The 25,828-nt window shown below is 54.6% G+C and overlaps 1 protein-coding gene across 1 annotated transcript; it reads right to left on the reverse strand.

Moving 5' to 3' along the window:
• Positions 1-4,043: 4,043 nt before the first annotated feature.
• On the reverse strand, positions 4,044-25,644 carry VASH1 (vasohibin 1). The gene is made up of 7 exons (XM_055288698.2): positions 23,979-25,644; positions 17,050-17,138; positions 15,858-15,914; positions 13,886-13,960; positions 10,760-11,141; positions 8,978-9,090; positions 4,044-8,108 (listed from the first exon to the last, which is right to left on the reverse strand). Exons 1-7 carry the CDS (start codon positions 24,285-24,287, stop codon positions 8,036-8,038), a joined length of 1,098 nt encoding a protein of 365 aa, XP_055144673.1. The 5' UTR covers positions 24,288-25,644; the 3' UTR covers positions 4,044-8,035.
• Positions 25,645-25,828: the final 184 nt, after the last annotated feature.

Consider the following 25,828-nt stretch of genomic DNA (forward strand, 5'->3'; position numbering starts at 1 on the left):
TGCTGTGAGGCCTGGGAGGAACAGGGCTTGTGTGAAGCCTCCTGCCTTGACACTGCTGGGGTACAGCTTTCTTCTGTCCTTCCCAAGTGAGAGAATGATTCTTTGGACTGCTTTTCATTCTTCCTCCATCTGCTCCCCCCATACCTCCTCCTAGTATCTTCTGCACTTCAGGAGGGTCTGTGCAAAGTGGGATAAGATGTGTGTTTTCCTGGTTAAAGCTATGGCAGCTGCATGAGACATGATGCGGGTGGCACATGCCTCTTGCTGAGCATCTATTTCTGATCTCTTTTGCATTCTGGAGCCAGGGCTGAGCAGTGTGCCATCTGTCGCTGGAAAAATGTCTCTTCCTTCCTAGGCCTAACTCTGCTGGTGCTTTTGTCCTCCAGCCTCCCTATGCAGTAAGACCAACCAAGCCCACATGCCCACTGGGAGCCCTGAAACCACTGGTTTTCTGTCTTACCTGAACAGGTTCCCAGAACCCACACCAGCCCTCTGAGTCAGTCTCTGAGAATCTGATTGATTTAAAGCCACTTGGTTGCTTCCATTGCACTACCTGGGTTGCGATCCACTCACTTGATTTAGTAAAAAGAAAACTTAGCAGCCGGGTGCGGTGGCTCACGCCTGTAATCCCAGCACTTTGGGAGGCTGAGACGGATGGATCACCTGAGGTTGGGAGTTCCAGACCAGCCTGACCAACATGAAGAAATCCCGTCTCTACTAAAAATACAAAGTTAGCCGGGCGTGATGGCGCATGCCTGTAATCCCAGCTACTTGGAGGCTGAGGCAGGAGAATCGCTTGAACCTGGGAAGCAGAGGTTGTGGTGAGCCGAGATTGTGCCATTGCACTCCAGCCTGGACAACAAGAGCGAAACTCCATCTCAAAAAAAAAAAAAAAAAAAAGAAAAAAGAAAAAAAAACTCAGCTAGGAATTAGAAACATCATTTGTCCTCTTGGCCTGTTCGATTGGTGACTGTAGGTAAGTTACTTAACCTCTCTGTATTTCAGTTCACATTCCTTGGTGAAATAGAAATTAAAGTTAATAATCACTTCTACTTGTGAAGAATTTTCAGATCTGAAATTGCTTTGTTTGGGCTTTGGCAAGAAAAGGGTGCTAAGAATTCCAGAGAATTCTTGGTAGGAGTTGGGAGTAGATAGTTACCCCAGCCAGGCTGGACAGTTGGGCCCATTGGCTGGGAAGTATTTGAAAGCCCTAAGCTTTGAGGTATATCCCCAAGAACCTCTTCCTGGCAGGGAGGGTTCCTCCTAGTTGCCACAGTCAGTTAGCATCTGCACAGCACTTCTGTTAAGTTTACACAGTACTTCCACGTCAGCTAGCAAAGACAGTAGCACTGTGTGGTGGCAGTTTAGGTGGTGTTCAGATTCTACCTTTACATCTGAGGAAACAGAAATCCCAGAGATAGAATTTGAGAATCTCCTTTGGTTTATTTCTTACCACCCCAAGTTTCTCACAAGCCTTTCCAGGATCAGGCAAGACAGGTTATCTTGGAAGGCAGAGGCTGGTGGTGGGGGCCTGGGGCTGGGGGAGCTCAGAGGCACCTTTTAGCTGGAGACCAAGAAGGGAAATGGCCAGTGAGGAGGCTGCTGCTTTTTTTGTTTTGTTATTCTCTCCAGTTCCTGCCCTGCTGTAGCTACTAACTAGAGGAATGTTCTGGTTGTTTTGTTTTTCCTTTTTAAAATTGACATGTGATAGTTGTACATATTTTGGGGCTGCATGTGATATTTTGATACATGCATACAAAGTGTAATGACCAGTCAGGATATTTAAGGACATTTATCACCTCAAGCATTTATCTTTTCCTTGTGCTGGGAACATTCCAATTCTTCTAGCTATTTTGAAATATACAATAAATTGTTAACTATAGTCTCCCTACTGTACTATCAAATACTAGAACTTAGTCCTTCTCACCGTATTTTTGTACCACCCACCTGCTCTTCGTTCTCCTCCCCTGCCTTTCCCAGCCTCTGGTAACCCCATTCCGCCCTCTATTGGAGGGTTGTGTTTTGACTGTCTGCATAATGCACAGTGTGGCTTCTCTTCTCCCAGGAGTGGGAGGGGCCACCTCTAGGTTCCACCAGGGGGAGCTGCCCTGCAGCCCTGGGCTCCCATGACTGGTCCATCCCCTCTAACTCCTGAGCAAATGTGCTAGACAAGACTGTTCCAGGTATGGGCCAGCCAGATGGCAGCATGGTGGTGAGGGTGCAGATCTGCTGGAAGCAAGAGAATGTGGACTTCATGGGTTGTGGAGGGAACTCTGCACTTCTGTCCTATCCCCAGTCAGTTCCTATGACCCTAAGGCCTGAAGCCTCAGCTCGCTGTGGAGAGGAGAGCAGAGCCGACACTTAAAATTCTTGGAGGTTTTGTGCTTTCAACAACCAAGTCCTTTCAGGCTCAGGGTTGGAAAAAGTTTGTATATCTGTGTGCACATTGTCATTTGGACTGGGCTCAGAGAGGTGACCTGCCAGCTGACCTGATGTGGCCTCTCCTCATCTTCTGCCAGGCCTCAACAGCTGGTCCCCTCACCCTGCTGGTAGACACTAAGGGTTACAGGCAGCCTGCTTCTGGGCCATTCTGCTTGATTCTTGGTGTGGCTGCTTCCTGTCACTACCTCCACGGTAGTGGTCCAAATGCCAGCTCCTGGTAAATGGGGCAGCAGAGCTTCAACCCCTTCATCGTCAGGCCTCTGAGAAGGGCCACCTGGACCCAAAGGTCTAACCCAGTTAGTCACGTGCGTAAATTAGGCAGGTGCATGCTGTGAGCCTGAGGAATGGGACAGCAGGAAATGAGGTAACCCCTTCCACCCCCAAGCAGGTTGGGTTCTGATCCTCCAGGAGTCTGCAATGACATTTCCTTCTGCTTTCTAAGAAAATGGCCAGTGTCCACAAAGAGCGTACGTGACTCATTATGTAGATTCTCACCCCAGCACTTACTTACCCAGCCCCTCATTTGTACAAGAGCAGGCCAGGGGGCCCCACTGTGTATGAACCTGTCGTGTTGAAGCCTGAGGCCCTTTACTTGGTATCGTATTAGCTGGACTTAAATGAAAATTACAACACTGCATCTATGAAAGGGTGTGCAATGCAAGGTATTCACAAATTCTGGTTACTTTGAAGTGCTTTTTTTGGGTAATGCTTTAGCTGGATTTAAAGGAGCCTGTAACAAAACTGCCTTTATTTACTGGTGTACAGTCCCAGATGTCTATGGATTCCTGCAGGTCACCTTTTCCCGCTGCCATGCCTCCTCCTCCCCCTGGTCACTACCACACCACTGAAAATGAGGGGGTCTTCGCAGTGCGAAGCTACACTTCTAGCCATGATTTTGTGGGGACTGGCTGGGATGAAAAGTAAGAAATACATTGTTTCCTCTCTCACAGGTCTGGGTTTTACCCTTAAACTGAATGAAAGGAGAGCAGAGACAAGGGCAGGAAAGGTTATAGGTGAAATATGCCGTGAAATCTAAAAGATATTTTCTGTGCAAGTCTGGTTTCAACTGTTTGGGCTTGTCTGAAAGTGTGGGAAGAGGTCCAGAGCTGGAGGGACAGGAGAGAGGAAGAATGGGGGGTGACGGATGGGACCCGGAAGTGTTTTCCACACCATGGGTTCTGGATGTCAATAGTGATGAGAAGGTTGCTATGGTTTCCTGAGCTACACTCATCTCCCAGGAGAACATGCCCCATTTCTCCTTTGCTCCTGATGGACTGCCGTGGACTGAGACCGGAAGAGCAGGGTCCTGGAATACATCCTGGGAGCTAACTCGAGCCTCTGGAGGCCAGGCCCACTGTGTGAAGAGAAGGGGAAAGCGCTGCTTACAGATCAGGGTTAACAAGGCCTGAGTGGCTTCAGCAGGCTGAGAAAGTCTGGGACCCCAGAAGTTTAATCATGACTTCAGGGGCTGGGAGGTTTCCTGTTCCCTGGCTTCAGGCTCACCTCAGGTCAGGCTCTTCCCAGAGCCAATGGGATAATGCCGCTGGGCTGGGGGAGGGCTCGGGCCCCAGCCCCAAAGGAAAGGAGACAAGGCTTACGTGTTGTGGTTTCTGTCCAGCCCACACAGCAGGAGCTGGGGAGACTTTATTCATTTCAGGGGAAAGTGACAACAGGAATGAGATGAAGTGTGAAAGTGAAAGGAAGGGGCAATACTGAGATGGGAACAGCCTGAACAAAGTCTAGTACAACACTGCAGCCATCCAGAGCTTGAGGGAGCGGGGAGGTCCATCACCACCAGGCCCTGTGGGCCAAACACACCCATATTTCTTCTCTCATCAGATTTGATGAAAAAAGGAAACTTGGGACTCCGGAGGACCAAGATGGAGCGAGACGGTCAATACTGATGGACTTGCAGCTAGCACCATGGCAGCCCTGCCTGGTCTAGGGAAGCTGGCAGGAGGCGATGGTACCTGGCAGGGGCAGACTGCCCACCTCCCACTCCTTCAGAGGACTGTTTCCTGCCCTTCACACCATCATCATGTTGGGCCCTGCATGTATGTCCCTGCACTTGGAGCGAGCCCAGGGACACAGGGCAGACACTGGGCCTGCAGATGTTGCTGCGGCTGAGCCAGAAAACATTCCAGGCAGGAAAAGCAGGCGCACACATTCACAGGCCTCTGGGCACTCCACCAGCCAGAATGAGACTGACTCCTTGACCCAGGAAGTCAAGTCCCAGCGGGAAGGGCTGGAAATCACACGTGGTCAACTTCTTGGCTCTCTCTGCTCCCCAAACCCTGGCCCTAGGCTTGCTTTATCTTCGCATCCCAAGGCCAGAGGGCTGCTGCTGTCCCCAACTTGGCCCTGCCAGAAGAGGGATAGGGGTGGCTGGCATGATGGGTAAGGGGAACATGAGAATGTGCAGAGGCCTTGGAGGAAGAGGACTGGCAGTTATGACAGGAAGGCTGTCTACACCTGGCTCCCCAGTGTTCTGCCTCTGGCACTGAGCATGAGGAGCCAGGCTTTGGGGAGACTTTGCAATCACCCCCCAACCCTGGTCCATTTTCCACAGGTAGCTTTCTTGGAACTCACCTTGACCCCTCCTCAGCCAGCAGCCCCCACCTCCAGGGGCAAAGGAGCTGGAAGACAGTCCTGAACTGGGGGGAGCTGGGGTCACACCAGCCAGGCCCTGTCCCTCACAGGAAGTGAGATGAGGTGATACCATGGATGGTGTGACTAAGGCCCCAAAGTCCCTGCCTCTCTGCCTCCCCAGAAACCTCACAGCCAGGCCAGCCCCCAGAGCAGAGCCTGTGTAAACACGCCCAGAGGGGAGGAGGGATTGCTACATATGAGAAACAGTTAAAAATAAATTTAAAAAGCACCACTATGTCCTGTGCTGGTCTCCACAGCCCTGAAGTCTCAGCTCAGGAAGGGTGAGTGCTGGGGGATTATCAGCTGGGGCTCGGCTCCCTCCCTTGCAGACAGCAAGCAGGTAAGGGCTTCATTTTGCTGTTTTCTCCATGGAGGGCTCTGGGAAAGGATCCTGCAAGTTAGAACCTCCTAAGACTCCTGAACCAGGAGCGGCTCCCTCTCATATCTACTCCCCTCAAACCCTGTCATTCCCGGGAAGCTCCCAGAGGCGGCTGAGGCCACGCCCCTGCTCATGAGCGGCAGCATCCAGACCCAGAAAGGACCTAGTTTCAGCCTGGCACCTCCCAAGGTGAGCCATCTCTTCTTAGGCATAGTAGGACCATGGAGACCACACTACCCCCACTCCTTGAAAGCTGAGATGGGATGGTGAGTCAGGGGTCACCATGACCCTATTAGTCTGGCTGGAGTTAGGTTAGGCATCCTCCCAGGGCTCATTGACCCCAGGAGGAACTTGGGGAGGCAAGGGACTGACCAGCTGGCCTCCCAGGGTGCCTCTGGCCGGGCCATGCTGGATCTGGCTCTCGGTCAAGCACTGCTGGTTTGAAGAGCTGCCAGCCTATGGCGCCTTCCCTGACAGGCACTCTCATCAGCAAAGGCATCCCTGGCTCTGCCTTCCCTTCCTCTTTTCTTTGCTTCGAAGGCACCATCCGTCTCCCTGGCAGGCCAAGAGCTACACTGTCTGTACTCCATGCCACCCCCGCTGGTGACCCAGCAACTGCAAAGGGCCTCTGGTTTGTCCCGCTCTGGGAGGGGACTCAGTGGCTTTTCCTCCTCCTCAGCTGCAAGGATCCTACCCCAGCCCAGCCCAGCTCTGAGAAACAGGACTTTCCTACAGCCCACTTCAAAGCATCTTGGTGGACTTCTACCCAGCACGAGCTCTCTCTACTTCAGGGATTGCAAACTGGCATCCTCTTTTGCCAGTATTGGGTTTTTAAGTTTTTTTGAAGTGATCACCAGCATTTAGAAATCCTATTTCACATAAAAAGTCAGAATTCTGGCCTCTGACAAAGCAGACAATCTGGTAACACAGGGCCGGCACTATTAAGAACAGCTGAGCAACTGCGGCCCCTTTAACAGGGTGTGCCCTCTTCAGGTAACCACAGTCCCCACACAGCCCTTCAGCCCTCCTTCTCACTGTTTGCTCATCATTTGAGTTTACAACCCTAGTTCTGATCTTCCTTATGTAGCCCCCCAGCCCTTCTGCAGCCTTACTGACAGCTGCCCCTGGCGGACTTACAGCCTCTCAGTAAAACAAAACCTTGATGGTCATCTCATCCATTTACCCTTCCATAATCCGAATCCTTTCTACCGCCTCCTGACAAATAGCCATCTAATCTTTGCTGTAGGCAACCCATTACTCCTCAAGCAGCCTGATCCTAAACTCTCCCCCACATCCCTTTCTCACTTGCATCCCCCAGTTCCCAGCTGTCCCTCCTCAGTGGCTGCACTGCACCCTTTCCCTGCACCTCCTTGTTGCTTGAGCCTCCAGAACCTACCCCCGGCTCTGCCAACCTCTCCGCATCCTCTCACTTTCCCACCGGGTATCTCATGCTGACAGGCAGGCTGGGGACAACCCCAGGTGCCTAGGTTCTTCCCTGCCAGGGCCCTGATGCCCTGCCACAAGTGACTGGCCCAGCCGTCATTGCAACCCCAAGCCAAGATGGGCTGTTAAAGGATGGAAGGCAGGCCTGGGGCACAAGCATCCTAGTCTGGTCTTGATTTCTCCAGCAAGGGCTCCTGGCACTGCCAGGGGAGAGATCCAGGCCCAAGCATCCTGCCCCATCACCCCATGTCCAGCCACAGCTCCTGGACTGGCACCCAGGGTTTGCTCAACTCCCGCAGCCATGCTGGCCTCAGTGCCATTCTGGGTCCTCCACCAAGCCCAGACCCTCCGCAGGGAGCCTGTGGGCTAGAGCAACAGGCAGAGCTGGGACTGAGCAAGTAGACGCAGTTAGGGCCTGGGGACTTTTTGCCCAGAGGTCCTTCCCTGGGCTCTCCTATCACCCCTCCTCTGCCCACACAGCACTGCCCATGGGGGCCTCAAGAACCTGAAGGCTCTCCTGGGCCACAAGCTCATGCTCTTGGGGCAGATGTGGCCTGTGCCAAGCTCCTGGTTAATGGGCTACACAGACCTTTCTCAGAAGGACTCCTACCCTGCTTCCCTTTCCCTGGGTCAAGATTCTGCCAGGGCAGGCAGAACTGGAGAAACATCTCCACCCCACCCCCACCCCCCACCACAGGCCTGGTAAGGCAGGGAAATTTCCCACTGATAGGATGCACCCAACTCCCAGAGAGAAGCCAGGGGCAGAGGCACCAGCAGAACCAGCAATTTCCCTCACCTGGCCCCATGGCACATGGATCTGTTAAGCACTGGCCTTCTCACCATCAGCAGATCCATTTGGACTAAGTTTTCCCCAAATACCTTAAACTTCAGTTGTAGAGTTAAAAACTCCAAATAAAATACTAATGGCCTATAGGCCCAAAGTTAGGGGGCTTGGCTCAGTGGGAGCGAGAACAGCTTGGGGGGCTGAGCTGGAACACACTCTTCCTGCAGCCTCTTGCCCTGCCTTGTCACCAGCCCCGCCTTCCCCATGCATGAGGCTGGTTCCAGCAGGTGGATCCTGGCCCCCAGGAGTGGGTGGGGCCTGGGGTGCTGGCATCCGCCTCAGACCCGGATCTGGTACCCGTTGAGGTCTGGCATGGCTTTGGGCTCGGAAGGCTTCTTGTCACCCGAGGGCCTGTGGGAGGAAGAGAGTAGAGCAGGAGGACAATGAGTGGTCTGTTAGGGAGATGGAGTTGGGGAGCCAGCAGCGGCTGCCTGGTGGCTTCCCCACCACATTCTCCAAGTGGCCCTCCAACGCACAGCACAGTGCGTATGGAAGTGTGTTTTTGTACACCTGGCCCGCCTGTGCTGTCTGAATGTAGCCCTGGCTCGCTCTCACCGGCTTTCTCTCTGCTGGAGGCTGGCTAATCTGGCTGCAGTTGGTAGGTAACAGCTTAAAGTATAAATCTCTCTGAGGGTAATCTGTCATCTACAAAAGCCTCTTAGATAAAAGTCACAGATGATGGATATTTTGGTGCCAGAGGCCTGCTTAGTACCCCACCCCTGAATTCATACCAGAGAGGTGGCTCCTGAATGACAATTATATTTAAAGCAAGAGTCAGAGTGATGTGTAGGAGCTGAAATCAGAGGAGGATAGCTGGTATTTCAATGGCTTGTTCTTGCTACCTAGATACAGACAAAAACCAGACTCTTGGGTGGGAGGCAAAGTTATGTTCAAAGCCATCTAATATTCAGGCCCTCCCCCATGGCATTCCTGGGAGGCTCACTGCCTTGCAGGTACCCCATCCTTTCCACCTTTTCTCTCACATAACCCACACTCAGACTAGTGGGCTAGCAGAGTTTGGTTTCTCTGGGGAAGTAGAACTGCCTTGCTGTGGGAAATGTCAATACACAAACCTCTAAACCCACCATCCCAAGTCACCTCCCTTGGGTGGGAGTGAAAAAGAAGGGTGGGAGAGAGATACAAAAAAAGAGGGACCCACACGATGAGAGGAAAGGAAAAAAACCCTCTTTGGACCCACCCAGGCATGATCCCTCTCTCACCGTCTTTCACTGCGGCTGTTCCTGCGGTGGGGGCTGGACTGGGCCCGCTGCGGGGAAGAAACATCCTTCTTCCGGTCCTTGGTGGGAGAGGGAGGGCCCGTCCCTTTGCCAATCTAGGTGCAGAGGAGGAAGCAACAGCATCACTCCAGGGCTGCCCTGGAGCCCAACCTCCCCTTCCAGGAGCCACAGGTCCCTGGAGGCTGCCCTGGGGAAGGCCCGGGGAACCTCAAGCATGGCTCTTCCCTGTCTGGATCTTTCCCAACCTATTTCCCAGGCACTAAAGCTGCCAGGGCAGGAGTTCCTCCATGGGGCTGTCCAATCCCTGCGGGCTCTTGAAGGCAGAGTGGAAGTGGGGGAAATCACTGAGATACCATAATATTGCAGAAAGTCCCCAACAAAGGCCAGGTAAACGTGCCAGTTGTGGGAGCAGCCCATGCTGAACTTGGGGCTGAGATCCCACTCACCCCAAGGGTGATGCTGGTTATCTCCAGCCATTGAGAAGTCAGTCTGGTAGCTTTAGCTGTGCTTAAGAAAAAAATGAGAAAAACAAAAGAGTCATCCTTTATATGGCACTGTCAGCTTGACTTGAGTTTTCAAAACATGGGAGTGCTGGAGAGGGGCAAGTAACACAGGGGAGTGTTTAGCACTGAATAGGCTGGGAATCCATTGCAGCTCTAAACACTAGGTAACTATTGGCTCTCAGCCTAGATCCAGTCTGATGCCTTAAAGACACAATAGCAAACTGAGCAGCAAGAGCCAGGGTGCTGGGGGACCCAGAGCTAAGTGGGGAGCGGCAGCTCAGGGGTAGAAGAGAGCAGCCCCTGTCTAACGCAGGGTTGGCTGCAGCCTGCCTCTGCCCTAGGGTAAGGCACTGTCACCCCAGGAGATCTTGGCCTAGGGCTGGCAATGGCTAGGGCAGCTGTAGCTCTTACAAACCCCTGCCAGGACACCTGCAGGCACCTGCAACACACCTGGGTTCCCCATCACCCCATCAGGAGGCTGAGCTCCAGTCCGATCTGCCTCTCACTGCCTGCGAGCAAGACTCTGGGCTTCCAACCCTGAAAATGGAGCTACCACCTACCGCCTGCTGGCCTCCCAGGGCTGTCAAGAGAAGCAGTGCACTTGGGAGTGCAGAGGTCGGTGGTTGAGGTGGAGGCTCCAGGCTGCCTGGAGGGGCAGTCACAGTGCAGCAGTGACTGAGCTATGGGGATACCCAGCAGGGGGCCCTGGCAGCCCCAGGAGAACCCAGGCAGAGGTCAGAATTCTGCCCGCTGAAAGGCTCTAGGGCTCAACAGCTCAGCCCAGCTGTTTTGGGTACAACAGCCCCCAGCCCAACTCCCTATCACCTCCTGCTCAAGTGTGGGTGGGAAGAGGAAGAAGGAACACTGCCCTCATTGTCTTCCACATGGTCGACTTCCCTTTCTTCTGACCACCCCCTGGTCCTTTAATGGTTGCTAGGGTTGAGGGGCAGAGTCAGCATGCGTTACAGGAGGAGTAGGGAGGCTGCCCATCACAGCACCCGACCACACCCTCCAGACAGGCCGTGATTCCCCACCATGACCTTGACAGCAAAGCCCCCGTCTCCACGTGTCCAACACCTACCACCATCCAAACCCAGCCCACCCACCTCCTCCCTCCGCAGCCGTCCTGGTCTGCCCACCCCAGGGGACCACCTGAACGATAACGACCACTAAGCAAGGCCCCAGCACCCCAGTCCTCTCAATCCTCACATCGCCTCTGCTGGGGCGGGGGAGGGGGCGAGGGTGTGCAAGGCGGGCAGACCTTGAGCCGCATGTCGCGGGCGTGGCGCTCCAGCTCCTTGCGGAAGTCATCGCGGCCCAGGCGCTCCACGTCCAGCACCGAGTGTTTCCACTCGATCTGCTCCACGCTGTGCGGGTCGTGTGACACGCTCTGGCCCAGCTTCACCTTCTTGAGCACGTGCCAGCAGCGGCCGTAGGCGGCCTCGAAGTCCAGCACAAGCTCGCTGAGCGTGCGGAAGGCGGGTGGCTTGTACATCAGGTCCTCGCGCCGGCTCATGCCCAGCGCACCGTAGCGGCCCGCGAAGTTCACCCCCAGCACGATGTGGCGGAAGTAGTTCCCTGAGAAGTAGGTCTTGAAGCTGATGGGGAAGCGCTCCAGGGTGGGCATGCTGTTGGTGAGGTAACTGGCCAGTGCCCCGCTAAGGAAAGAGCCGGGAGAAGCACGGGGCCAGCACACCGGGAGGGACTGGGACCGGGAGCCACGGGGTCCACGCACCGCCAGCCTCGGGGTGCAGACACCACTCCTGCTCATCTCCATACGCCTGGCGTCTCCTCCTGGTATTCCTGCCATCTAGCATTGAGCCTGGTATCCAGCAGGAGCTCAATAAAGGGAACCTCGAATAGGCACGGGGCTTCCAGGGATTTGTGGCCACCGCTCAAAAGTCAAGCAGGGCTGGTGCCACACTGCAGGGCTTTCCAGAGCCCAGTGGCCCAAGGATGGAAGAGAGGCCTTGCCTCCCCTGCCTCACTCCCTTATCCTCCATCCCACACCTTGGCACACACAGGCCGCAGACACGGCTTCTGGGTTTTGTTTCTCCTTCACACATGGATTTCCTCACAGATGCAGGCAGTTCTGTTCACTCTTCTCTTACCCTCACCCTGTCCTCTCCCCATATCCACATACACCCCTGCCTGTCGCCCTTCAAATACAATCACGTGCACTCCTGAGGCCTGGGAGGTGCCCCCAGCCAGCCCCAGGCCCACTCCCACTTCCTACACCTCTGCCCCACCTGCTCGCCTCTCCAGCCCCTGGGGCCTCCCACCTGAGTTTCTCACACTGGCCTTTCCCCTGCCTGCCAAAGCTGGCTCCTGCTCAGGGCTGAAGCTGAGCCTGCGCCACCATCCACCTCCTCCACGGCACTCTCACCATGACCAGTGTTTACTGCTTCTTTTTCCTTACTTGCTTATTTTGTCTCCTCCACTAGAATACAAACCTCCCAAGCACAGGGCCCTTGTCTGTCATGTTCTTCAGGGCCCAGCATCAAGCCGGGCACACAACAGTTACTCAGTGAAAGTTCTTGAACAGATGGGTAGAAGGAGATGAATGGACAGAAGCGTGCAGCAGACACCATGTCCAGCACTGTGCTGTGTCTCACGGCACCGGCTCGGCCCATTGCCCTAACAACTCTACACACTGCCACTATCCCCCTTTGCAGAGGAGGACTCCCAGGCTCAGACGTGTTAAGGAACTTGCTTGGGGGTCACACAGTGAGTCAGCAGCCCAGCCACAATTCAAGTCCAGGTCAACCTGACCCCAAGGTCTGTGTTGAGACATTATGCCACGGTCCCTCCAGCGCTACCCTCATTCCACCAATGCTTACTGAGCCTGACTCCTTGTAAGTGACCAAGGATACAGCGATGAGAAATGCACAGCCTGGCCCTGCAGAGGTTCAGAGTGCGGCGAGGACAAGACGTGAGAACCACGGCGCGTGCTGTGCCTGAGGGAGCTGTGGGGACACTGAGAAGGAGCCCCTCACCCAGATGGGGGCTGTTCCCATTTTCTTCCTGCCCACAAGCCACCAGGTGACCCCTGAAAAGCTTCGAGACCATAGGACCCTGCCTGGAGTGACTTCTGTGTCCTCCTGGGGAAGGGGACCCGTCTCTCTCCTATGAGGGTGGGAGCCTCCACTTTGGTATGTGGCCCCTGAGGGAGAAGTGAACATGGAGACATGAAGGAGGCACTGCCTGCAGCCTGAATTTCTTGGGTGGCCTCAGGTTTATCCTAGCAAAGAACCCTATAAACAGGGCAGGGATGTCAGGCTCCAGAAATGGGCCTGCCCTGTTAGCAAATGGCTGCCATAGTGGAGTTCCCTCCGAGACCTCTGCGGGAAGAGAAGGGCACCTGCAGCCTCTTTGTGTGAACTTCAGGCAGGCATGTCTGTGTGGGGGGTGGGGATGGACTCCTGGATCACAGTCCTCCTAGGACCTGCCCTCAGATGGGACTCCTGTTCCATCAGACCCCCTCCCTGTCACCCTCTTGGCTCCCACCTAATCTGTGCTCCTCTGCAGCACTGAGCCCAGTGGGCTGCCTACCCCAGGGGTGCAGGCAAAATGTTTAAAAGCTGGTAAAGAATATGGGCAGGGTGGAAGAGATGAAACAGAATTGGCTTTGAGTTGGTGAAGCTGAGTAATGGGTGCATGGGAGTTCATGATGTTGTTCTAGGTTTCACGTGTATTTATGACATTTTTAATAATAAAATGACTGAGAAGAAAAGGCAGGGCTCAGGCACTGACCAGTTAGGATGGAGAACCAGCCATAAACACTTCCTCCTCTCCCGCTGTTGACTGTGGGGCTGGGGAGGACAGCCTCTCCTGGTGGCTGGTCTGTCTCCAGGGCTACCCTCGTGACTCAGCTACAGGCCCCACTTCTGCCCTTTGGGTTGGAGGCGGGGGTGTGACTGGAAAACCTTGTTTCTGGTTTTAGGGCAGTTTTGCTTTAATATCTCGTCCAGAAATCAACATGTTCTAGAAATGCCAACATCTGGGCATTCCAACTGTGCCTCCCAGACTGTCTAGTTCTTGGAAATGGTACAACTGCCTTTGTGAGACACTGTGCCCTGATTTGGGGTTCAGAAAACAGGGTCCCTGTGTCCACGTGACTCAAAAAAGAGCTTCCCAGTAAGACTGGGAAGGTAGCAACTGAGGGGTGGGGTACTGGGACCTTGGGGCTTCTCCATTTTGGGGGGTTCTTCCACTTTAGGGGGGGCTCTTTCACTTTAGTGAGGTGCTTCTCCATCTTGGGGACAAGCAGATGACTGCATATGGGAGAGCCCTGGAGCCCATTCAGCCTCCCCCACCCTCACTTTCAGAGCAGGAAGCTGAGGCCCAGAGAAGCCCGGACCCCTCCCCTCCAGGCGAGGAAGGATACATTCCCAGGATCACGGCTTCCAGGCATTTGATTGGCAGGGCCTCTTTGGTCATTTCCTTGGCCAGGTCCATCAGCCTGTGGGAAAGGGAGGCAGGTCAGTAAGGACAGCGCCTCCAGCCCCTTCCAGGGGAATGTGAGAAGGAGGGGGCAGGGTGGACTAGAAATGCTAGAAGGACAGAGGCTGCCCCCTAAGCTGCTCTCAGCTCAGGCCCAGCACCTCCCTCCACACTCCCGACGGACGTCTGGAGCCTGAGGGGGTGGGAAAGAGGCAGCCACTGCTGATAGGAAGAAGGCCCACTCTCCCTGCTCTTCCCTCCTTTCACTTCCACCTCCCACGCCTGGCTCTTGCTCCAAAGAGCTCTGGGGGAGGGCAGCAGAAGCTGGGGGCAACTTCTCTCCAGCCACCAGGCTGGGGCCTTCTGCGAGGCAGTGGGGGGAGGAGGGACATCAGCATCGATCTCTTCCCTTCTGAAGCACGGTGGACACCCCTGACCCAACCATGGCTTCTCCCAGGAGCTTGTTAATTGACTGCAACTGCCTCCCCGCAGCCGCCTGAGCCTGGATGTGGGATCTTAGGCAGATAGTTGCCTGCTGACTACAGATCTGCTCCTGAACTTGGAATTCAGGCCATTTTAAGACAGCCTTTCCCTGAGGCCTGGTTCCTCCCTGTGTCCCCAGCCTGGGGATTCAGCCTGGTCACTGGCTTTGCCCAGGAGGGCACCCAGACTCCTCTATGCCAAGTAAGGCTGGAGTGGTTCCCCAGCACACAGCAGCCACAGGCCAACAAGAGCAAAGCTTTGGGGATAGGGAGGGTGGACTCCACCCAGAGCCTTGGAGAGGGTGTAATTAAGTAATTTTGCCAATAAGCCATTTAAATGCATTTTCACAAAGAAGCAAACATAGATTATGTGTGGGGCAAGATGTAAAATTCATATTAAATTTTTTTTTTTTTTTTTTTTTTTTTTGAGACAGAGTCTCGCCCTGTTACCCAGGTTGGAGTGCAGTGGCGTGATCTCGGCTCACTGTAACCTCCACCTCTCAGGTTCAAACGATTCTCCTGCCTCAGCCTCCCAAGTAGCTGGGATTACAGGCGCCCACCACCACGCCCAGCTAATTTTTGTATTTTTAGTAGAGACAGGGTTTCACCATGTTGGCCAGGCTGGTCTCAAACTCCTGACCTCATGATCCGCCCGCCTCGGCCTCCCAAAGTGCTGGGATTACAGGTGTGAGCCACTGTGCCTGGCCAATTCACATGAATTTTTAAAGCCCAGGGGTCTTAAGCCTGTGGGCATCTTTGGGCTGAGCCCCTAGACCCAGCTGTGGCATTCACTCTTCACTCTCCTCTGCCCTTAGGGCTTCATGGGCAGAAACTTTCCAGGGGAAGTGAATCCAGGCAGGGGGCTACACACGGGGTGGCAGGATGGGAAGTGAGAGATGCAACATTCTCTCCAGGGAGCTCCCTGTTCTCAGACCCTGGGCCTTCTACTCAATGCCCAGAAAAGAGTCCACGGAGTAAGACAAATGGGGTGACCATGCAAGTACCCTGCAGTGGGGACCAGCAATGGGGACCAGCAATGGGGAGTGCAGCAGCCGCAGAACAGAGAAGGGGGAGGGCTCTCTCCTGCAAGGTCCACCTCCCACCAAAAAACAAAAGATCTGAGGCTCACCTGTGATCCACCTAGGACCACCCCCTCTCCTGGCCAAGGCAAGAGCTGGGGGCGGCTCTCCCACCCTCTAGCTCAGCATGGACCCGGGATTTCCTTTCCATCAAGGCAGCCCTGGCTGTTCATCTCAGCCGGATTTTCCTCTTTATGACATCTGTAAGGCCCCAGGGTGGCACCTGCCCCCAAAGGCTGACTTCCTTCGGAAGAGTCCCTGACTGCCCCATAAACTTCCACTCCAGGTGCACTACAGGGCTTTCAAGAGGCTCCAAGCCAGCCCTGGGGCAGAGGACTGGCCCTCCCATACTTACCCTGTCAGAGGTCTGCTCTTCTTAATTTCAAAGAACTGTGTCCCTGTGTGATTGTACCTGTGGGCACAGGTTAAGGGCTTCCTAGCTTGGCCTGAAGGAGGTTGACTCTCTCTCCCTGCCTATCCTGAAGCTCAAGAGCCAAGTCTCCTGGAGGGGAGATGGGGGCACAGCATGAATGCTTCTCCCCGCCTCACACCCCCTTCTCTTTCCCTCTCCCTCACCCTCCTTGGCTTTCTCCCTTGTTCTCCCCTGGCTTCTCTTCTTAGGACAAGAGACACGGAGCAGGCGGCCAGTTCGGCGAGGGCCAGAAAGAGGCTGTGGCTGGGAACAGCTCCCTACAGCACTTCATCTTCCAACCAGCTGAGAAGCCACAGGAACTGAGAGGAGGCTAGGGTAGGGGGTCCAACTTAGCCTTTTGCTCCTGAGCCAGCCACCTGCCTCACTGGACCGGTTTCCCCACTGGCAGAGTGAGGAGCTGGACCAGATTTGCAGTCATCAGCCTGGCTTCCCCTGACCCAGGACCCATGCCTAGCTCTCCCATCTCTGACCTCTGCAGCCACAAGCCTGGGAGAGAGGACCCAGGACACACAGCTCTGGGGCAGGGTGCAGGGGCTAGAGGGCCCAGAGCAGGGACACAGAGGAATCTGGACCCAGGGAGCCCAGCTCTTCCCCTGCTGGCCAACCATCCTACTGCCAGGGAAGAAAAAGGAGAAGAACCAGGAGAAAATTCTAGCATCCCGAAGTTACCTTCTGGAGCAGAAAATCCTTTTTCTCTGCCATTTTTCCCTTTATTCAAAACCAGACTTTTAAAAGCACCAAGGCAGCTCCCTCTCTCCCCCTCTGCTAGGGCTGGGTGGACAACAAAGCAGGAGATCTATCTAGACTTGGCCACCCCACCAGCAAGTCACTCAGGACCCATTTTCCTCTCTTTACTCCATCACATGGCAGGAGTGGGAGGGGGTTGGCACAGAGTGCAGAGTGGGCCCTGCACTCATCAGACAAAATTCCTCTGACACCCAGGAGGGATACGTGCCGCGTCCCACAGCACCAGGGAGCACAGAGATGTCACGTGAATGGCTGCCCTGGTGTTGTGGAATGAGGCGGCTCTGCTGATACCTCTCCAGCTCTGCCCGGAAACAAGGCCCACCACACCGGCCAGAAGGTGGCCATGACCCTTGACCAGAGAGGATACTGCAGCTCCCTGATGTAGCGCTGCACAGCTTCCAAGCGCTCAGGGACAGGTGTAGACGGCTGGAACGTAGGCACACTCGGTATGGGGATCTGGGGACAGAGAAAGAGCTCTGGTCACGAGAAGAGGCTCACCCTGGAGCTTCCAGTCCACCAAACACCTAGGACTGGCCCCAGAGGCGCCCCACCCTGGGGAGACACAGCCTCCCCTCCCTCCCACTTGAGCTTCCTTTCTTGGCACCCCCTCATTCGAAGACTCTTGCCAGGGCCCCAGCCCAGCCATTCCTTCCCTCCTGGGACTTAACAGCATTCCTCATTCAGAGTGTATGTTGATGTTCCAATTTGATGCTTCTTTAATAACTTCAGAAAAACATAGGTTAATTCACTGACTGTTTTAAATTTTAAATATTCATTAGTTTCCAGACTTAGGAATATAATATTGGGGTTATTTTAGGTTTGAAGTTTGCTCTGGTTCAAGTGCCGGATCAAAGCTGGTATATCCGGGGTCCTGTCTTCTCAGGTGGTGCCCTAGGCTTTGGGAGTGGTCCCGAGGGGGGTGAGCATCCTTGGTAGGGGACCCACCCAGTATCATGGGCATATTTGCCATGCCTTCCAGAGCGCCAACTGGAACTGTCAAGGAGTCAGTCAGCGGTAGCAGGCCAGAAGGACATATTTTGGAACAGGTCTTGCTGTAGCTCTGTGGCTGGGGCATGCACAGAGGGCCCAGGTCCTCCTCCAAGTCTTCTCTTTCCTGCCAGCTCCACACCTAATCAGTACAGGTTTCCAGGTACCCAGACAGTCTTCCTACCCAGAACACACTTTCCAGCACCCAGCCCAGAAATGGCGGAGGAGAGAATAGGCAGTGCTTCCCGATGCCTGGGAGCCTGGAGGCTGCTGGGGGTAAGGTCAGGAACAGCTGACCCCCAGGCTTCTCAGCCTCCAGTCTCCAGAAAAGAGACCATTATGCCAGTATGGGCCCCTCTCCAGCCAGGGGAACCTGGATCTGGCAGTTTGGCTGCAACAAGTCAGTGAGGCAGAGGAGGCCAAGAGATACATCAGCTAGGGTCCTCCGAGGTTTCACAACAGACTTCCTTGGGTAGAAGAACCAGACTTCCTGGGACAAGGCCCACCCCTCAGGGCTCCCCCTTGGCCACCAGCACAGTAGCTATAAGGCTCCCCACATAGAGAGGTCCCATCCCCTGCCCTCAAGCCTCCACCTGGCCCTCCAAGGCCACACTGAGCCCACCCACCCAACGGGGCTGCTGAGAGTCACAGTCTGTGCTCAGGGGCACGTGTGAAGGGAAGGGGGTAGGGCTGGGTAAGGAGGGAAGGACGAAGCTCTTTTCCTCCTTTCCTTGGGAGGCTCTTGAGTGGTGGAGATGCCAGCCCAGCTTTTTAAATAATGTGACCGCAGGGGCTGGGGCTCTGACAAGGAGGGAAGTGACACTCCAGTTATCACTGCACACTCATGTCTGGGGTGTTGCTGATGGCACAGGCACACGGGACAGTGTCTGACAGACACCTCCTCACTCTAAGGGGTGGAGACGCAGGAGGGAAGGGGCCCTGGTCCAGGGCCACAGCGTCGCCTGCACTTCCTTGCCCTCCCTCCCGTCAGTCTTCTTCCTGTCTGGGGAGTCCCTAGCAACCGCACTGGCTGCCCTGGCTCCTGAGCTGCTGACACCGCTGTCTGGAGGGAGCCATTTCCCTTTCACATTGCTCCCCCTCCCCAAATTGCCACCACCACTTACAGTCAACAGCAAGATAAAACCGGGGTGGGGGGCTCCCCCTTCTTCCTGTCTGGCCACTCTGTGCCAAATGGGCCCCAGGGCCTGGCCTGGCCTCCCCATGTCAAGGATACATGGGTGGGGAGGTGGAAGAGGAATTAGAGGAATTACTTAGCAATTTACTCTAAATAGCATGGCACATCCACCCAGTCACCTGATCTCTGCAGGTGGCAGCCCCTGCCAGGCAGGGAAGCAGGCAGATCATCCCCACGCACAAGTGGGGATCCAGTGACCTTGAGGAGCTTGGGATAAAGATTGTAGTACACCCTCCCACAAGAAGCTGCAAACAGGGAGCTACAGTCCCAGGACTGGATCATTCACCCAGAGCCAGGCCTGGGCCGGGGCCAGGCAGTACCCACGAAAGCACTGGCACCTGCTGTTCAGACAAAGGACCCAAGAGCTGGCTGCTCTGGGAGAAGGAAGAGTCAAGAAAATACCTGGGGATTCAGAGGCAGGACCTTAAAGCCACCATCACCGAGGCTAGCTCCTTGACTCATGTCACCGCACTGCACACAGCACCTACACCTTTTTGTCTGAATGTTCATGACCCACATAGACTCGTACGCTCAAACACAAATAAGAAATATTCTGTACATGCAAATGACCAGGCCCATTTTAGGTCTTGCCCCTCACCCCCACCTCCGAAACAGGAGTCGGGAAATACTTCCTCACTGTTGAGCGGTGGGTTTAAGTGGGGCACGGTAAGGGGGAGTGGTATAGCCACCAGATCTCCCCAGGGAGCACTCCTCCTCCACAGCCAAGGCCAAGGATTCCCCCCGCTCCAGGAACTCCTAGGCCTGAGTTCTACTGAGACATTCTCACTGGAGGGGTCTATTTCAGTCTAGCACAATGAGGCCTGGGGGAGGTGGGGAGAGCTTGCGGCTGGATGTGTGTGCCCAAAAAGTGTGGCCTAGAGGGCAATAGGGCTGAGTCTCCAACTAGATCATCACTATGGATATTCAGCTCTGCCATTTACAGTCGTGACTTTATTTACTTATTGAGACAGCGTTTCACCCTGTTGCCCAGGCTGGAGTGCAGTGGCACAACTTCGGCTCACTGAAACCCTCATCTCCCGGGTTCAAGTGATTCTCCTGCCTCAGCCTCCGGAATAGTTAGGATCACAGGCATGTACCACCACATCCAGCTAATTTTTGTATTTTTAGTAGAGATGGGGTTTCACCACGTTGGCCAGACTGGTCTTGAACTCCTGACCTCAAGTGATCCACCTGCCTCGACCTCCCAAAGTGCTGGGATTACACCGCACCCGGCCTAGTCGTGACTTTAGTGAAGCTCCTGACCTCCCCTGTGCCTCAGACACTTCATTTGTAAAGCGGGCACCAACACAAAATCAGCCTTATAGCGGGAATGAGATGCTGTAGGTCGAGGCCTTAGAGCAGGGTCTGGCACACAGCACAGACTTAATTCGTGTTCACTGTCATCATTATCAGTGTGCCCCACACATACTGATCCAGGCAACGTTACCCTTTTAGAGGAGATGTCCAGGTTGGGTGTAGTAGCTCCTGCCTGTAATCCCAGCACTTTGGGAGGCTGAGGTGGGAGGATGGCTTGAGCCCAGGAGTTTGAGACCAGCCTGGGCAATATAGAGAGACCCCATCTCAACCAAAAAATAAAAAAATTAGCCAGGCATGGTAGGGCACACCGGTAGCCCCAGCTACTCTGGAGGCTGAGGTGGGAGGATCACTTGAGTCCAGAAGGTAGAGGCTGCTGTGAGCCATGACTGTGCCACTGCATTCCATCCTAGGTGACCAAGCGAGACTCTGCCTCATAAATAAATCAAAGGAAAGCACTCTGGAGTCATAATAAGTAACTAGAGGAGATGTCCAAATTCCCATTCTGCAGGAGCTCTGTGGCCTGAGCCATAAAAGACCATAAAAGACCTTCAGCAACTGGGTCTGGGGTCAGTGGCCACTAAGCTTTTAGAGGGGGTGAAGCCTGAAACATCAAGGACAGACTCTTATCAAGGAGCCTAAGCTGTTGCTGGATTTGGGATCTTTCTAGAAATTGTTGCCCTATAACATACTGGCATCATCCCTGTAAAGGCTGCTTCTCCAAAGCGCCAGTGGGGTGTCGATGAACACTCACTCCCTGCTTCATTACTGGGTATCTATTAGAGGCACTTAATGAAGCATCACATGCTTTGCATCATTAATTCTTCTAATATCCTCTTGATGGGCATTGCTATTAGCTCCATTTCACAGCTGAGGAAACTGAGGCATAAGAAGGTTGCCTGTCTTCCTCATATAAGTAGTTATGGGAGATTAAGGATTTGAACATGGTAGCTTTGACTCTAGAGTGCTCTCCTTTTATGACACCAGCCTGCAGGGGTCCCAGACTCAACCACATGCAGGGGCCGGGCAAGTAACATACACGGGGCAGGCAGGCCTGGTAGGTGAATGGTGGAGACAGTGGCAAGATGGGGGAGTAGGACTCACTTCCCAGCCCCAGCTGACAGCTGCCACGTGGGACTGCAGATTCCCATGTGTTTCCAAGTCTTCTTATTTTCTGAAAAGATGCCAAAAATCTGGATCTTTATGTGAGAAATCTCCCAATTTTAAATTTTGGCTCAAGTGGCCTTTTAAAGCATTGTACAGTCCCAACAAAACACTTCTTGAGCCCCACACGGTGTGGCCGCTGTAGGGAATGCCCCTGTGCCAGCTCCAGTGGCATGGCCCCTAGAGATGGTAAGGGCGGGGTCAGCCCTCTCTGCCACTGGCACCCTGGCACCCAACCCACGCTGCTTCTCTCCAAGGCCTCCTGGACTCCACTGCACTCTCAGACTCTAAGGGTACCTTTCTACTCAGGGCCCAGGTAGAGGAGGGACCTCATGCAGACTCATGCGATTTATCTGAGATCTGTGGTTTGAAGAGGGGGAAGTTCAAATTTTTCCAAATCGCTCACAAAATTCCTTCTACCCTAGCGGTGGAAGTCTAGGGGTCCGTCACAACACAGTCCCCACCCCTAGACTTCCTTCATCCATGTCTTTCCTGTACATGAGGACTGAAGATGACAAAATGACATTACAGACCAGTTACTAGTGAGCTCACTATTTTTTTTTTAGTTCCCAGGAGTGGTGACAGTTCTGCAGGGAACCATTCACACTCTTTCATGGCCTGATTTAGACATAAGCAAGATGGCTGGAGAGCTGCCCAACTTGTTCATGTGGGAGCAGGGTGTGACTCTGGCCTCATCGGGACAAATGATCTGAGCAAAACCTAGTCTTGCCGCTTGATAAAGCACATGAGTAAAGGTGATGGATGTCTGGCCAGGAGTGGTGGCTCACGCCTGTAATCCCAGCACTTTGGGAGGCTGAGGTGGGTGGATTACCTGAGGTCTGGAGTTTGAGACCAGCCTGGCCAAAATATTGAAACCCCATCTCTACCAAAAATACAAAAATTAGCCAGGTGTGGTGGCAGGTGCCTGTAATCCCAGATAGTCAGGAGGCTGAGGCAGGAGAATCACTAGAACCAGGGAGGTGGAGGTTGCAGTGAGCCAAGATCATGCCACTGCACTCCAGCCTGGTGGAAAGAGTGAGACTCCGTCTCAAAAAAAGGAAAAAAAAAAAAAAAAAAGGTAACTGATATCCAATAACCAGGTACTGCTTTGGGGCTTTACAGTTTGTCAAATACTTTAACACACAGTCTCTCATTTCTTCCCCACAATCAACCTCATTTTATTGATAAGAAAACTACATCTCGAATAGGTGGAAGAGGCCATATAGATAAGCAGGTGACTCCTACCAATGTCAATATCCTTTGATGCAATACTTTTGCTTTCAGAATTTTTCCCAAGGAAATAATCAGAGATGAACCCCCAAATTTACATTTTAGAATGTTCACCATAGTATTCATTTTAGGAATAAAACTGGAAACAACATCCAACTCTAGGGGATTAGCTAAATAAATAGTAAGTCAGTGCAGAGCACATTTATGCGGCCATTCCAAATCAATCTACATTTTGTTTCCTCTGGAAACATTAGGCAGTATTTTAACCTTCAACCTTTGATTCTCTTTTTCCCAGAAGACACTTCCTGATAGCTGTACCAATAACTTGGTAAACACAAAACGGGCCACTTGTCCTCATGTCTAATTCATACTAACTTCCATTCTTCCTAGCCCCCTTCCTTCTGACCTGGGCAGGCAGGGCTAAGCACTGGTCTCTGAATTCAGTCCAAAGGGCTCTTTTTTGGAGATTTCAGGCCTCTGCATTTGGCAAAGTGCCTCCTAGTCTTGATCATGTTGTTTTTTTTTTTTCTTTAAATATCAGGCATGTATTTCCATATAGCAGCGTACAGCACAGAAACTCTCAAATACCCTTTCATTCAGCAAACACACACACAAGTGCTTGTTCTGTGCCAGGCACACAGGAGGCTTTGGGAAGACAAAGATGAATGAGATACAGCCTCTGCTTTCATTGGTGACACAACTGAAGGATAGCTCATGGAGGAGGAGTTACAGCCAACACAGAAAAATTATTTCATTTTATGCTTCTCCATAAGACCTCTTCTAATGTCCCTGAATCTAGTGTCCAACAGAGAAGAGGACCTGGACACTTCCCTCCACCACACCCCCCACCCCTTCTCCTGAAGACCTGAAATTGAATCTCAGTTCTGCCACTTAATGGCTGTGGGATCTTGAGTTCCTACTTGAGTTTTCAGCTTTCTCATCTGTAAAATGGGAACCCAAACTGTACTCACGTCAGAAGGCTGTTGGGAGAATTCAATGACATAATGCACGAAAATATTTTCTCAACATATGAAGCCCTGCATCTCCTTAGTCATTCATTACATTTGTCCGCTCACAGTTCTCTGGCTTGGCAAGTGTCACCAAGCAAATGAGACGTCAAGCCATCCTAGTGTGTTTGTTAGTTCCATCTGCTGCTGTCCCCTCCTGTAAAACGTGGGCATTTTAAAAGACAGCGGGGACGGCCTCCTGGAGACAAGGTATGTGAACCTCCCTCCTAGAATGGCAGTGACAGAAAGTTCTCCTGGACAGGTATGGTATCTCTGCATTTTAAAGATCTTACCGAGCCAGTGGTCCTCTGCCCCGTGGGAGGAGAGTGTGGCTTTACTCTTAGCCCCAAGGTCACTAAAACCCGGACTATGCTATCACCCCCGACCCGTGTGTCTCACCTTGGGCAAGTCTGTGGCCCCACGGATCCGTTGCGCCACCTTCTCTCCATCGGGGTGGATCTTGGCCACGTGTTTCCACATCCTTTCCCAGGTGGCCTCATCCACAGGTAGCCCACCCCGGTTGACAAAGAAGGGGACCCCTCCGTCTCGCAGGTCCTCTTCCCCTTCCTCTTCTGGCTCCTCATCTCTCTGGGCTGAGGCTCCTTCGCTGGTCTCCAAACGCCTGACCCCAGAGGGGGCGGTGGCTGCAGCGGACGTTGGAGCGGCACCGCTGCTGCCACCCCCAACCACCTTCTTCCCCCCTGGCATCCCTAAATCCTTGAGGGGGGTGGTGGAGGCGGGAAAACAAGTGGCTCACAAGAGGCCTCCCACACACCAGCTGCAGAGATAACACATGGCCAGAGTGCAAGGCGCCTTTAAGAAATCAGGGCGTGGCTCCCGTACAATAAAATACTACTTGATAAAAAAAATCAGTGCAATAAGGTGAAGTGGGGTTCGAGGGGGTGGGTTGTCTGGGGTCAGCCTTGGAGGCCTTGCTCTGTTTGAAAAACGGAATAAAGAGAACACACCCCAACTAGGCAGCCGTCACAAAGCACCCCCATCTAACTGCGAGAACAATGACTGGCAGCAGTGAGGGCTGGCAGAGCGGAGAAAAGTCGGAGGGAAACTGAGGCCAGACAGCTCGGACCAGCGGCTGCAGAAAGGACAGAGTCAAGGCACGGGTGCCCACTGGGCGCCCTCGGTCTCAGTTTCGGAGGGAACAAAATCCCCTACACAACTCTCGCACGCTCACATCTGCGCGCGCCCCAGGGAAGACCGAGGCGACTCCCGGCCGCGCGAGCTCCGAACCAGGACCCCCGGGCGGGAGAGCGGCGCTGCGGGGGGCGATTTCTCCGACGCGACGAGACAAGTCCGGGAGCCAAGACTCGCAGCTGGCGGGGCGCGGGGAGGGGGCGCGCGCCGACGCGCACATTCCACGCCCGCGGCCAACTCCCCGCACAAAGTGGGCTTTGTCTGGGCCCCCTGTTCCCTCGTCCCCAGAAACAGCAGCGGAGTCCCCAGAAAGGGAGCGGGCGCGGCGGGGAGGCGAAGGCTGCGAGCGCCGAGGCCCAGCCGGTCCCCAGCCGGGCGCGTCTCAGCGGGAGGACGGCTGGCACCTGGCGCCGCGCTGCACCAGCCGAGCCATCGCAGGGCACGGGGCCCGCGGCTCAGCGGGACCGGCTCGGGCGGCGCGCAGGGGCCAGGCTGAGGTCACCGAGCGGCGGGCTCCGGCCGCGGGGTCGCTGCCTGGGACTGGCTGCAGCATGGGCGGTGGCGCGGCCGGGGCGGGCGGAGGATGCTCCGTGGCTGTTCGCTCGGGCTGCCGCTGCCCTGGCTGAGGGTGGAGGAAGGACCGCGGGGCGGGGACCGCAAGCCCGGAGGCTCGCGCAGCCTCGGCCGGCGGATGTAGCTGGAGGCGAGTGATGAAGCCGGGCGAGCGCGGGCTGCGCTGGTGCCTGGGGAGCAGCCAGCCAACGCGGAGCCCGCCAACGAGGAGCCCACCAGCCGATCGCGGCTCGGCGAAGCTGGGGCCGCCGCTGCTGCAGCCCCGCCGCCCCTGGGCCCCGCTGCCGCCGACCGCGTCCCCTGCCCGCCAGCCGCCCACCGGGCTCGACTCCGGCCCGCGCCGCGCATGCGCTCCGTCCCCCCCTTAAAGGGCCAGCGCCTTCGCGCCCAGTCCTCCGCCCCCCGCGGCGGTCCCTCTGCCCCAAGGTACCCCAAGGACGCCGGTGGGCATTCGCTCCCTCCTCACCTAGCTGTCAGGGCACCGCGGAGCCGGTGCGAATCTGTGGAGGACGTTTTCAACGTGC

This window comes from Symphalangus syndactylus, chromosome 8, assembly GCF_028878055.3.
Source record: "Symphalangus syndactylus isolate Jambi chromosome 8, NHGRI_mSymSyn1-v2.1_pri, whole genome shotgun sequence".
NCBI lineage: Eukaryota > Metazoa > Chordata > Mammalia > Primates > Hylobatidae > Symphalangus > Symphalangus syndactylus.

Excerpts from the sequence above, each read along its gene's own strand:
- VASH1 (XM_055288698.2), bottom strand. The coding sequence starts at position 24,287 with ATGCCAGGGGGGAAGAAGGTGGTTGGGGGTGGCAGCAGCGGTGCCGCT. Across the intron at positions 9,091-10,759 it reads CCCGCGACATGCGGCTCAAG|ATTGGCAAAGGGACGGGCCC; the intron begins GTCTGCCCGCCT and ends CTCTGCACCTAG. Across the intron at positions 8,109-8,977 it reads AACAGCCGCAGTGAAAGACG|GCCCTCGGGTGACAAGAAGC; the intron begins GTGAGAGAGGGA and ends TTCCTCCCACAG.